The following is a 13,130-nucleotide window of genomic DNA, read 5'->3' on the forward strand; positions in this document are numbered from 1 at the left end:
TTGAGTATTTATAAAATACCCCGTAAGTACTTCTACTATTGAGATCGAAAAATGCAATCACGTGCAACATAAAAATATGAAATCCCTTTTTAATGAGACTTAAAACTATGGCTTTGGGTTCTAGTTCGAGATGTATATCACGTTCATACACATAGTCCTACATGCAATATGTTCGTACTGACCCACTAATACCCACCAAAGTATAATGGAAACTATACAATAAAGTTGGGAAGATGATAGACAATTTTGACAACTCCCATCAGGAGATTCACAATTGGGCAGAGTCCAATGCCATAATGGTGCTTAATTTGGGCCCATTGGGCTAAGCGACAGAAAATAGAGAATATTTTCAGTGGGCCTAAACGATGTCAAATCAATAATTAAAATATAACTCAAAACTAAATTTTAAAATATTAATAAGAAAAAAAAAAAGATGCACTAAATCTTGGGAGCTCTAATATGAATTGTCCTTTTGATAGTGAGATGTCATATAAAAAGAGAACTTCTTCCCATAATCTCAAGTGGGAAGGGAACACTTACAATATACTATAAATCGATAATAATTAAAATAAATTAGGATTTAAATAATTGAATTAATGGATCAAACTGACTGTTCATAAACCGATGATTTGAAATTCGAATTTAGCATCTTTGTACTCTAATATTCTCTTGCGACATGGTTACATTACTGAAAGCTCGCGCATAAAAGTGAAGACTACCTCACATGCTACAAGTCCTTTTAGCTTCATTTGTTCTCACTCGCATACATTCTAGAAGAATTCTCAGAAAATCACCTATAATAGAATTGCAGAAAAATATGATTAAACCACAAATAATGTGCATTTTATTGGTATAAGTAGAAACTTTCGATATGTTATTTTGGTTATTATATTATCATAATCCCTCTCATTCAAACGTGGTTACGGTTTATTCTTATATATTTTCTTATATATATACCATCATATATAAAAAAGATAAAAGAATAGTATTTTGACTCTCTTATCCTCAAATAAATAAGTGTTTATTGTTTTTAATGGAAAGTTAAAAGGATTCCATGTTGACTTTGTAAGTTAATTAAGGATGATTTATCCTTAATTAATTAAAGGATTAGGTCTTTAAAACTATGAGCACTAATGCCTCATAAAAAGCATATGTGTGGCGTTAGTGATTCACAAAGGTAGATTAAAGACATTACCATTAAAAGCAAACTAACTCCAATCATACCCATTTACATACATGTATGGTTAATGGTTTGACTTAGTTTTAAATTAAAAAAAAAAAAAATCAATTTTTATTTTAATTTAATATGGAAAAAAGTATATTTGACTAATTAAATTTATCATCAATTTATTTATTCTTAAAATATCAAAATCTTTTTTTTTTCTACAAGACACACCCAAAGTTCTCAATGTTAGACGAACACGACTCCCCACAATGGTATGATATTGTCCACTTTGAGCATAATCCCCACAATGGTATGATATTGTCCACTTTGAGCATAAGCTCTCATGGCTTTGCTTTGGGCTTCCCCAAAAGGCCTCATACCAATGGAGAGTGTATTCTTAGATTATAAACTCATGACCATTCCCTAAATTAACCGATATGGGACTTTCATCATCCAACACCCCAAAGGCCTAAAGACATTATATCTCAAGAGACCTCATTCTCTCTCTTTTAAATTTTTATCTACATTTTCAAACTTGGATGAACTTGATTTCATCAAATATAACATAAAATATCGTATCATCAAATAAACAGTCAAACAATAGACGTTTTTGCCTTATAACTGTTAATTTCTTATCTTTTCGGGATAAATTAAAAAAATGAAACTTTTTTAAAAAATAATAAATATAAAAATAAAAAGATAAGTTTAAAAAATTGGTGGGGAAAAGGGCTAAAAAGCAAATTAAGAGGGAATAAGACGGAGCATTATGGGGTTGTCATCATCACACAGATTTGATTTGCGATGGAGATTTTAGTCTTCCCATTTTCCACCAATTTGATTCTCTCTCCCACAGTGAGAAGAAAGCACAAAAACCCAGCGGGAAAGAGATTGAAAATGGGATGATTTTTTCTTTTACTTGCTTCATAATGATTTTAGCGTGGAAAAACAGAGCATAAATTTTGAGTTTTGTGGTTCTGGGTTCATTCGGGTTGAAGGTATTTCCATCATTTTTTCATGGGGTTCTCTTGAAGCCATAGTTGTACTCAGTCCACAAAGACAGAGAGGAATAGAGGCGGTGACAGAGAGAAAGAAGACGACATAGTAAAAGAGTATAGGGAAGGGTAGCGATTAGGGAGACAGAAAAGTCAGGACAGTATCCGAGAAAATCCTTCACAATCTTCAAGTTTTCATTTCATTTTGTTGAATTATAGCAAAAATCGGTAGAAACAGAAAAACCCATGTGTTATTCTACACTAAAAGCCACTCCGGATCGATTTGTGGAGGACCTTCTTCGTGTTCCTCCATCTTTGCAAGCGAATCATTCGTTTCATTGTTAACATTTTGCCTCTTTTTTGATACCCAGGTGAGCAAATCTGCAAAAGCATTGTTTCTTTCGATAAACCCACTTTCCTTTTCCTTTTCCCTTTTCTTTTTGTTTTTGCTTTCCTTTTGCTCTGTTTCTGTGTTTCTTCTTGTGTTCTACGCTGCGCGTGTGTGATTTTTTCTTGGGAGCTGAGGGGCTCAGCTGTGTAAGTTTGATTGTTAATGGACATGAAATGGGGTACTGAGCTTCACGCCTGGAGGAGGAGGAGGCGTTGAGGGACATGCTTAGCTTTCTGCTCTGTATTTTTATTGTTTCAATTTCCTTTTTTGTTACGCAAGGATCTCATTGACCAGAAAGCATATGAGCGAGGAATTCTTTGGAACGTGGGCTTTCTCTCTCCCTAGGCTGTTATTTTATTGTTTACCATAAAAGAACACCCCATCTTTTGTGAGAGTCAGGCTTCTCTCCGGGAATTGAAAGGCTCTCTTTATTGATTGTCTTTCCTCCCCAATCTAGAAATGGGTTTTGGTGAGCTCTAAAAAGGGAAATGGGTTTTTTTTTTTTCTTGGTTTTGCTTTCTGAGCCCTAAATTCAACAGGTCAAATGCTGTTGTGACGATCTTCCTTTTGTCTACCTTATTCTTTTCTGTTTAATTGCAGAAGGAACTGTCAAACGAATTTACAGAAAGAAAGTGAGCTAAGAATGTTGCTAAGACTTCAGGTTGGCCTAGTTTTGGTAGGGGGAATGAAGAACAAGAGGTGAAAGAGGAAGACGGAAGATGGGTTCGAAAATGCAGCCAAACCACAACTCTGTGGCTAAGTGGAATGAGCAAATGGGAACAACAAAGAAGGGTTACACATTTGTTCAAGCTAACAGGGCTTGGCTTCGTAAGTATCTTCTGCTGTGGATTATGGGGATGGCATTTATCAGCATGTTAATCTATAATGGCATGGATGCTGATAATAAAGTGAGAAGGAATGAAGTGTTGGGGAGCATGTGTGAACAAAGGGCAAGGATGTTGCAAGATCAGTTCAGTGTTAGTGTCAACCATGTTCATGCCTTGGCTGTGCTTGTTTCCACCTTTCATTACTTCAAGACCCCTTCTGCAATTGATCAGGTTTGTGCTTCAAGCTTTGGACATTGGTTTGTTCTTCTTATAGTTGGGGGAAATCTGAACCCTCCATGATGTACAAGTTCATTTCTCTGTATTTTCTTGAAGATACTGGTATTGTATTGTTTTCTTTTCAATGATATGTTTGTTTAACAAGCCTGAAATACGACAATGCAGGAGACTTTTGCAGAATACACAGCCAGAACGGCTTTCGAACGGCCTCTACTCAGTGGGGTGGCGTATGCACAGAGAGTGGTTCATTCAGAGAGGGATATATTCGGAAAGAAACATGGGTGGATGATAAAAACAATGAAAAGAGAACCTTCCCCAATTCGAGATGAATATGCACCAGTTATATTTTCTCAAGAAACAGTCTCTTATATTGAATTACTGGATATGATGTCGGGAGAGGTAGAGCAAAATGAGCTTGCTATTCAAGCTTATATGTTGGATGAAAGTGGCATGCCTATCTGTATTGTTTTTCCTCTCTCATTTGGTAGATTTCTTCTGGCTGATATGATGCAGGAGGACCGCAAAAATATTTTGAGGTCTAGAGCAACAGGAAAAGCTGTCTTAACAAGCCCCTTAAGGCTGCTGGGCTCGCATCATCTTGGAGTTGTTTTGACGTTTCCCGTTTACAAATCCAAATTGCCATCTATACCAACTGAAGAAGAACGTATAGAAGCAACAGCAGGGTCAGTCTGGATAAGAAGTAGTTTTATTAGGAATGTGAGTTCATACGTGATTTGTTTGCTCGTCCTTATGTATATAACATAGACAATTACCTGCCAAATATCGTTAGAAGTTTGCCTCCGTTGCTGTATTCTTGTGGGATGTCCTTCACAAATTCTCAATTCCCTAGTGGTGTTTGGTTTTCACATTTTCTGATTTTGATCTTTTGAATATGTTATAGGCTGGTTTTCTCTTGGCTCTATACTTACCCTGAAATTTTTGGCCAGGAAATTTGTGTTCTCATCGAAATATACCTTATTTTCAGATCTCTTGAGCTTGAGCATTGTCTGAGAGGAGAAATTCTATGTGCCAGATATGTTAAATTGTTTCTTATCTTAACGCAGCTACGTTGGTGGAGCTTTTGATGTCGAGTCACTTGTCGAGAACTTGCTTGGGCAGCTTGCAGGGAATCAGGCCATTTTGGTAAACGTATATGATGTTACGAACTCTTCCGACCCCCTTGTCATGTACGGTCATCAATATCAAGATGGTGACAAGTTTCTTTTGCATGGGAGTAGCCTTGATTTCGGAGATCCATTCAGGAAGCATCTGATGATTTGTAGGTAAAGAATTCTGCCATATTAGTTACTACTCTAATGCGGATTATTTGCCTTGGTGTCTTATGGCTTTTCTCATGTGGATATGGAGCAGATATCAGCAGAAGGCTCCCACATCCTGGACTGCCCTGACTACTGCATTCTTATTCTTCGTTATCGGGTTATTAGTTGGATATATTTTATACGGTGCAGCAACTCACATCGTGAAGGTTGATGATGATTTTCATGAGATGCAGGAACTGGAAGTTCGAGCTGAGGCTGCTGATGTTGCAAAATCCCAGGTACTATCAGTCGGTTCAAATAGGAACTAAAAAATTAAGAGACTTAAAAGTGAGAAGGAAACAGACAGAATTTAGGGAGGAGAGTAAGTGATAGTTGGGGTGCAAGTTCTGCATCAGACTCTTGATATTCAGGTTGAAGTATGTTGTATTAAAAAATAGGCTTATAACAGTGTCTAGTAGCAAGCAGAAAGCAATAGCATAATAGGAGGTTGAATCACTAACACAAACTAAAGCTCTACATCATACAGAAACATTGTAACGGCTCAAGCTCACTGTTAGCAAATATTGTCCTCTTTGAGCTTTCTCTTTTGGGCTTCCCCTCAAGGTTTTTAAAATGTGTCTGCTAGGGAGAGGTTTCCACACCCTTATAAAGAATGTTTCGTTCTCCTCCCCAACTGATGTGGGATCTCACAAGCATTAACATTGAAATATCTTGCTTATAACCAAACCATGTTATTCCTTTTCCAAATCACCACATTTTGACTTAGTAGTCAAAAGGATAAGTGGTAAATTCAAATGTCTTTAAGATCGTGGATTCAAATTAGGATGGCCATTTACTTAAGAGGGTTAATTAGGCCTTGTTCTTAATTTGTAGCCTTAGGAAGAGGGTTAGAAGGGTTGGGTCAAGTTTGTGAGCATGTGTCCTAATATTTCGTGTGTGGGATCCTAGTTAGTTATGACAGTAGAATCGGTAAAAATTGAGTAATAGTACGTACATAGACTTGGCAGTCTGTTAGGAGAGGCATTTCTTGGCTTTTGACTTGAGTTTTGAAATTGTGGAGAGTACAGAGCTCTTGAATCTCCCTTGGAAATGTACCTCTATGTATCAATAATAGTTGAATCTGTCATAAATACCCTTTGGGTAACTGTAACAGTTCAAGCCCACCGCTAACAAATATTTGTTCTCTTTGGGTTTTCCCTTTCGGGTTTCCCCTCAAGGTTTTTTTAAAACGAGTATGCTAGGGAGAGATTTCCACACTCTTATAAAGAATGCTTTGTTCCCTTCTCCAACCGATGTGGGATCTCACAATCCATCCCCCTTTGGGGCCCAACGTCCTTGCTAGCACTCGTTCCTCTCTCCAATCGACGTGGAATCTCACAATCCAGCGTCCTCGCTAGCACACCGCTTAGTGTTTGGCTCTGATACCATTTGTAACAGCCTAAGCCTACCACTAGTAGATATTGTATTCTTTGGACTTTCCCTCAAGGTTTTTAAAACGTGTCTGCTACGGAGAGATTTCCACACCCTTATAAAGAATGTTTAATTTCCCTCCCCAACCGATGAGGGATCTCATAGTAACAGTTCTTCACTGCCAATGTCAGTGGGATTTGTCAAGTTGCATGTTAGTTGGAGGTCTTCCACGATCATCTATAAAAAGGAATGGAATTCTGCATTGAATCACCAGCATGTTGTAACCTAGTCAACCCATCTATATGATGCTTTATCTCTTGATTTAAATCTCTCTTTTATTTTGGTTTCAGGGTCTTGCAACTGTTTCTCATGAAATTAGAACACCAATGAATGGCATTCTTGGTGAGTTATTTTCCTGTCAATCTTCGCTTTTGCTGAAATGCTTGATTTTGTATGTACAACAAATACTCAGATTTGTATACTTTCGTGAGCATCAATTTCAGGAATGCTTGCTCTGCTTCTGGACACGGATTTAAGTTCAACTCAGAAGGATTATGCTCAGACTGCTCAAGCTTGTGGAAAGGCACTGATAGCATTAATAAATGAGGTTCTTGATCGGGCAAAAATTGAAGCTGGAAGATTAGAACTGGAAGCAGTTCCATTTGACATTCGATCAATACTTGATGATGTACTGTCTTTATTTTCCGAGAAGTCCAGACAAAAGGGTCTGGAGGTAGGACATGTGGACATCATTTATTTTTCAAGCAAACATGTTTGTTGGCTGTTTCTTTACATGTCATGTTAAGTATTGACTTTCTTGCTCTTTGCTATGATGATATGGAAATGAAGCTGGCAGTTTTTGTATCTGATAAAGTTCCAGAAATTGTAATTGGAGATCCAGGAAGATTCAGACAAATCATAACAAATCTTGTGGGTAACTCTGTTAAGGCAAGTGGATTGTTCAAGTTTCTTTCGACTGGTGCTGTCCTTTTTTCTTTCTTTGAAGTGTATTTGGGAGATCCCACATCTTTTGGAGAGGGAACGAAGCATTTCTTTTAAGGGTGTGGAAACCTCTCCCTAATAGACGTGTTTTAAAACCGTGAGGCCGACGGCGATACGTAATGGGCCAAAGCGGACAATATCGGTTAGTGGTGGACTTGGGCTGTTACACATGGTATCAAAGCCAAGCATTGGGTGATGTATCGGCGAGGACGCTGGGCCTCCAAGGGAGGTGGATTATGAGATCCCACATCTCTTAGTGAGGGGAACGAAGCATTCCTTACGTGAGTGTAGAAACCTCTCTCTAGTAGATGCGTTTTAAAATCGTGAGGCTATGTATCGGGCCAAAGTAGACAATATTTGTTAGCGAAGGGTTTGGGCTATAATATATTGTCTAAATGGTAGCAAACACCATTTTTTTATATTTTTTTTCTGCAGTTTACTGAAAGGGGACACATATTTGTTAAAGTACATCTAGCTGAGCACTCAAAAGGCTCCATCGACACAAAATATGTCAATGGAATGTCAGACAGTGACTTGTTTATATCGGATGGTCGTGAATTTCAAACTTTAAGTGGACGTGAGGCAGCTGATAATCAGAACTATTTGGATAACTTTAAACGTCAAATAGCTCATGAGAACTTTCAGTCGAATGCTTCTCCAAACAACCCAGCAGTAACTAATGAGTGCTGTGGCCATGTCACTTTGATGGTAAGTGTGGAGGATACTGGAATTGGGATCCTTTTACATGCCCAAAATCGAGTTTTCAAGCCCTTCATGCAAGCAGATAGCTCAACCTCTCGAAATTATGGAGGAACTGGTATCGGCTTGAGTATCAGCAAATGTTTAGTTGAACTAATGGGTGGACAGATCAACTTCGTAAGTCAGCCTCAGACTGGTAGCACGTTTTCGTTCACTGCTGTTTTAGGAAAGTTCAAGAAAAATTCAATGAATGACATGAAAAAACCCAGCTCTGAAGAGCTTCCTCCCAGTTTTAGGGGAATGAAGGCAATAATAGTTGACAGGAAACCAGTTAGAGCTTCTGTAACTAGATATCATTTGAAGAGACTTGGTATCATTGTTGAAGTCACCAGTAGCATCAACATGGCAGCTTCTTTATGCAAAGAAAATGGCTCCATAGCACCAGGGTAAGGCCTGATAATCTTTTCTTGAGATCTTTGAGGTTAATAGCTAATGAAGACGAGGGGGATCAGCTTTTTCTTGTTCATTCAGTTGAACACTTGAAAACTGCGAGGATCCCTTTGATAATATTTATATGTTTATCTTCTGTTAAACAAAGTCAAGTTAGCCAACAGCTAGTTTAAATAAGCTTAATTCTTGTTTGTTGAAAACTGAAAATAATTTTTTTATCAAAGCAGAACTTGAAGTTTTGGAACTATATTTGTTGAGGATTGTTGGGGGGACTCACATTTTCTAATTAAGGGGTTGATCATGGGTTTATAAGTAAGGAATACATCTCTATTGGGATGAGATATTTTGAGGAAACCAAAAGAAAAGCCATGAGAGCTTATGCTCAAAGTAGACAATATCATACTGTTGTGGGGGTTCGTGGTTCCTAACCTGGTATCAGGGCCATGCCCTTAACTTAGTCATGTCAATAGAATTATTAAATGTCGAACAAAGAAGTTGTGAGTCTCGATGGTGTAGTCAAAAGTGACTCAAGTGTCGAACAAAGGGTTTACTTTGTTCAAGGGCTCCAGAGAAGGAGTCGAGCCTTGATTAAGGGGAGGCTGTTCGAGGGCTCCATAGACCTTAGGGAGGCTCTATGGTGTATTTTGTTCTAGGGGAGGATTGTTGAGAGGGAGTCCTACATTGGCTAATTAAGGGGATGATCATGGTTTTATAAGTAAGGAATACATTTTCATTGGTACGAGGCCTTTTGGAGAAACCAAAAGCAAAGTCATGAGAGCTTGTGCTCAAAGTGGACAATATCATACCATTTTGGAGGTTCGTGGTTTCTAATACTATTTACCTATTGCCCCCGCGTAGATTCACCAAGAATTTTTGTCTGTTTAGAGGACCTTTCTGCAGATGATTTATATTGCAACTAGTATATTGGAACTATTTATCTCAATATTGCAGAAGCACACTCCTTCCAGATATGATCTTAGTTAAAAAAGACACATTGAAGTCTGATGAGGAATGTGGTATCATTCATCAACTGAACTGGAAACTGAATGCGAGTTCGTTTAAGTTACCGAAACTGATACTTCTTGCTACAAACATCACCACTGCAGAACTAGACAAGGCAAGGGCAGCAGGTTTTGCAGACACTGTGATCATGAAGCCATTGAGGGCGAGTATGGTTGCTGCCTGTCTTCAACAAGTACTTGATGTTAAGAACCAGAGACGAGGAAGGGGCCTACCAAATGATTCTGTTTTCCTTCAGAGCCTTCTCTGTGGCAAGAGAATCTTAATTGTTGATGACAATAAAGTAAACCGAAGGGTCGCTGCAGGCGCTCTGAAGAAAGTAGGTGCAGATGTTGAGTGTGCAGAAAGCGGGAAAGCTGCACTGAAGTTGCTTGAGCTACCGCACAATTTTGATGCTTGCTTCATGGATATTCAAATGCCTGAAATGGATGGGTATGTTCTAACAAGTTTTCTTCATTTCTTCTCTGAATCTTTCAGGTCTTTCATTAGAATGGCATAGTTCTTCATTTCTCCTTTTGCTGTTTTAGCTAAAAAAACATGAACTCAGACCAAAAGTTAGTAGAAAGTTTTGGAGCGATTGCATTGTCTCTGTGAGATCCCACATCGATTGGAGAGGAACGAGTGTCGGCGAGGACATTGAGCCCTAAAGAGGAGGGTATACACTGGGCGGTGTACCAGTGAGGATGCTGGGCCTCGAAGGAGGTGGATTGTGAGATCCCACATCGGTTGGAGAGTGGAACGAAGCATTCTTTATAAGAGTGCGGAAATCTCTCCCTAACATATGCGTTTTAAAAACCTTGAGGGGAAATCCGAAAGGGAAGGCCCAAAGAGGACAACATCTGCTAGCTGTAGACTTTGGCTGATACAGTTTCATTCTTTTCTCCATGAAAGTACGAGTAAATTATATGTATATTTTGTCAAAACTGCAGGTTTGAGGCGGCTCGTCTCATCAGGACGATGGAGAGCAAGGCAAACGAAGGATCATCTACAACCGAAAGTGAGTGGCATGTACCAATATTAGCAATGACTGCAGACGTGATTCATGCTACCTATGACGAGTGCCTGAAATACGGAATGGATGTCTACGTCTCGAAACCCTTTGAGGAAGAAAATCTATACAAGTTGCCAAGATTTTCCAAAAATCATAGCCCATCAAAGGCTTCATGGATGCCAAATGATCATCAGCTGCACAAAACCAGAGGCAAAAGCTCCATTGCTGACCTCCTTTTGGTGGGTTCGAAAATACCAGAAACTTTTGACACCATTCCTGGTGCTAACTGTGTTCTTGCTGGTGAATCCGAGCCGAGTTTGACCCAGCGTCGGGAATTCTCGACTGGTATTGAGATTCAAGCTTAGCCATTGCCATTTCTAACCAACTAAATGCTTTGTTTTTATTTAGAATATGATAACCAACTTGTATACTACAACAGAGCTATCCAACCCCTAATGGATGTATGAATGGTTACAAGGGGAAGAAACTAAACTGTAAATTGGTGGCATAGGATTGTCTTTTGGCTAAATGTTTACAACAAGCTCATTCATAAGTTTGTTGAACATAAAAGAATGTAAATATGTAATGACCTCTGAAAGGACGAGGATTTGAATCTTTTACTGTTTGATGCTTGATTACTTCTTGAGATATGCTCAAATCGGCAACATGTTACGTCATCTTTCAGTCTTAGTTTAAGGAAGTATGTTGATTATTCCACCGAATTTTTATCTAACATTCTTATAGATTTTTACTTCAATAAGAGAAATATTACTTCAAAGAATATGAATATTTTTTTATCAAATAATAAAGTTGCAAAATGATACCTCAAAATTAACCTAATTTATTTGATATAAAATATATATTATCAATTAAAATGTTAAATGTTTAAATGGTATATTTATCAAAATAGAAAAATCACATGGTGGCCTATAAATATTTAATTTAAGTACGCATTCTTTTAAATGGCAAAATACGGCGCAAAATAAATATCTTTTCATATCAAAATTATTTGATATTTAGATTCCTAATTTATTATATATTTTAATTATTTTCTTGTCTTTTTATTAATTACTTTTGGATGTCGATTGAAAAAGAGAAAAAATAAATATTTATATTAAATGCTTCTGATTATACTTGGTAATTTATGTCATTATTCTTCCATTTAATTTTTATTATTTATGTTTCACATATCTAATATTATATTATGGATTGAGAAGTTTTAGTTTAAATGGATATTAGAAATTTCTAAAAAATAAATAAGAATTTCGTGAAAATTAAAAATAAAATGGAGACAAAGAATGTTTCCTTATCCAGCATACATGTTTATTTTGACACCTAATGGTGAATTGGAGTATATTATTATTATTATTATTATTATTGTGAATTGGAACACGTAATTTGAATGTTTGAAATAAATGCGTAACGTCTCATTAATTGCATGTGAACCATCCGAATGCCATTCTGGAAATCATAAAGTTTTTTTTTTTTTTTAATTTCTTTTTGTTTAAATTAATACATAAGCATACTCACGTTTTTCAGAAACACTGCATTCATTACTAATATTATTTTGCAGTTTAAATTAAATTTGATTTTCCAGGAAAAAGAAAATACATCTAATTATTTGACTAGTATGATACACAAATTTTGAATAATTATTTATTCGGTACTAAAAATTAAATATATTAATTACGGTTCTACGTCAAAAAAAATCCTAAGGAATTATGGCTGAGGATTGTTGGGATTGAGTCCCAAGTTGAAGCCCAAAACAAAGTCATGAGAGCTTATGCTCAAAAGGGAACAATATTGTACCATGGTAGAGATCCGTGATTCTTAACATGATATCAAAGTCATGTTAAACACCGTCATAAGCCCTATTCTCTAGGACCAAGACCTATTCTCAAGGTCTTGCTAATATTTTTAGGCTGGTTAGTTTATCTTTAGGTTTAGCTGAAGGCTATATAATGCCATTCTTTCCTGCTGTTGAAAGATCAAGTTTTTTAGTGCAATATTGTATGTCTTGAGTGATTTTGGTGTTGTGAGTACATTTGTTCCGCTCTCAGCGCACAACAAGTTATGCCCTAAACTTAGTCATGACCATAAAATTTTTAAATATCGAAATTGGTCGGATATGGTTAATTAAAATAGTGAGATTTCAAATTTGAAGTAAAGTAGAAGGAATGGCACATGATGTTATAAATTTTATATGAAGTTTAGATTTCTTTATTTATTGGTAACGACCCCACTCTTGATTGCATATGATTAGATTAGATTTTAATATTTCATTTTTTTATTGTCACAAAATCTTTTGTAATGTCAGATTTACACAAATTTGAAGGAATTATTTATATAGCTTGATGCACCCATTTGACTTTGCTAAAAAAATAATTTAGCCTACGTTTTGGGTAGCTTAAAATACCTATCATTTCATTCTTGGTTCATATTCAATCTGCTATTATTCTTGGAGATTCTCGTCAATTTAATATTTACGAATTTGAAAAGTTTGGTGGCATCCTATGCTAATTTAATATGGAGATTCTCTATCCTGATTGGACTAATGTGAGACTTTTTGTTGATTGATATTTATTTCAGATTGATTGAATTGGAGAGTGTTCGTCAAGTAAATTGTTAGGTCGATTTGGTTCCTTGTTGCTCGATACTTAGTTCAG

The 13,130-nt window shown here is 36.8% G+C and overlaps 1 protein-coding gene across 2 annotated transcripts; it reads left to right on the forward strand.

Moving 5' to 3' along the window:
- Nucleotides 1-1,947: 1,947 nt before the first annotated feature.
- Nucleotides 1,948-11,090, forward strand: LOC111487862 (histidine kinase 4-like). 2 transcript variants are annotated; one of them, XM_023135424.1, is made up of 12 exons: nucleotides 1,948-2,528; nucleotides 3,149-3,606; nucleotides 3,778-4,011; nucleotides 4,126-4,295; nucleotides 4,677-4,895; nucleotides 4,984-5,170; nucleotides 6,653-6,704; nucleotides 6,806-7,035; nucleotides 7,152-7,250; nucleotides 7,740-8,449; nucleotides 9,405-9,905; nucleotides 10,403-11,090. In XM_023135424.1, exons 2-12 carry the CDS (start codon nucleotides 3,268-3,270, stop codon nucleotides 10,827-10,829), a joined length of 3,168 nt encoding a protein of 1,055 aa, XP_022991192.1. In that variant the 5' UTR covers nucleotides 1,948-2,528; nucleotides 3,149-3,267; the 3' UTR covers nucleotides 10,830-11,090. The 2 variants fall into 2 exon arrangements, with proteins under 2 accessions (XP_022991192.1, XP_022991193.1); XM_023135425.1 differs by having other exon boundaries at nucleotides 3,229-3,606.
- Nucleotides 11,091-13,130: the final 2,040 nt, after the last annotated feature.

The sequence above is a fragment of the Cucurbita maxima genome, unplaced genomic scaffold, assembly GCF_002738345.1.
Source record: "Cucurbita maxima cultivar Rimu unplaced genomic scaffold, Cmax_1.0 Cma_Scf00012, whole genome shotgun sequence".
In the NCBI taxonomy this organism is placed as follows: domain Eukaryota; kingdom Viridiplantae; phylum Streptophyta; class Magnoliopsida; order Cucurbitales; family Cucurbitaceae; genus Cucurbita; species Cucurbita maxima.

What these genes read in the sequence shown, in the direction of transcription:
- LOC111487862 (XM_023135424.1), top strand. Translation starts at nt 3,268, where the DNA reads ATGGGTTCGAAAATGCAGCCAAACCACAACTCTGTGGCTAAGTGGAAT. An exon ending in CTGATGTTGCAAAATCCCAG is followed by an intron (nt 5,171 to 6,652) that starts GTACTATCAGTC and finishes TTTTGGTTTCAG; the next exon opens with GGTCTTGCAACTGTTTCTCA. An exon ending in CCAGACAAAAGGGTCTGGAG is followed by an intron (nt 7,036 to 7,151) that starts GTAGGACATGTG and finishes ATGGAAATGAAG; the next exon opens with CTGGCAGTTTTTGTATCTGA.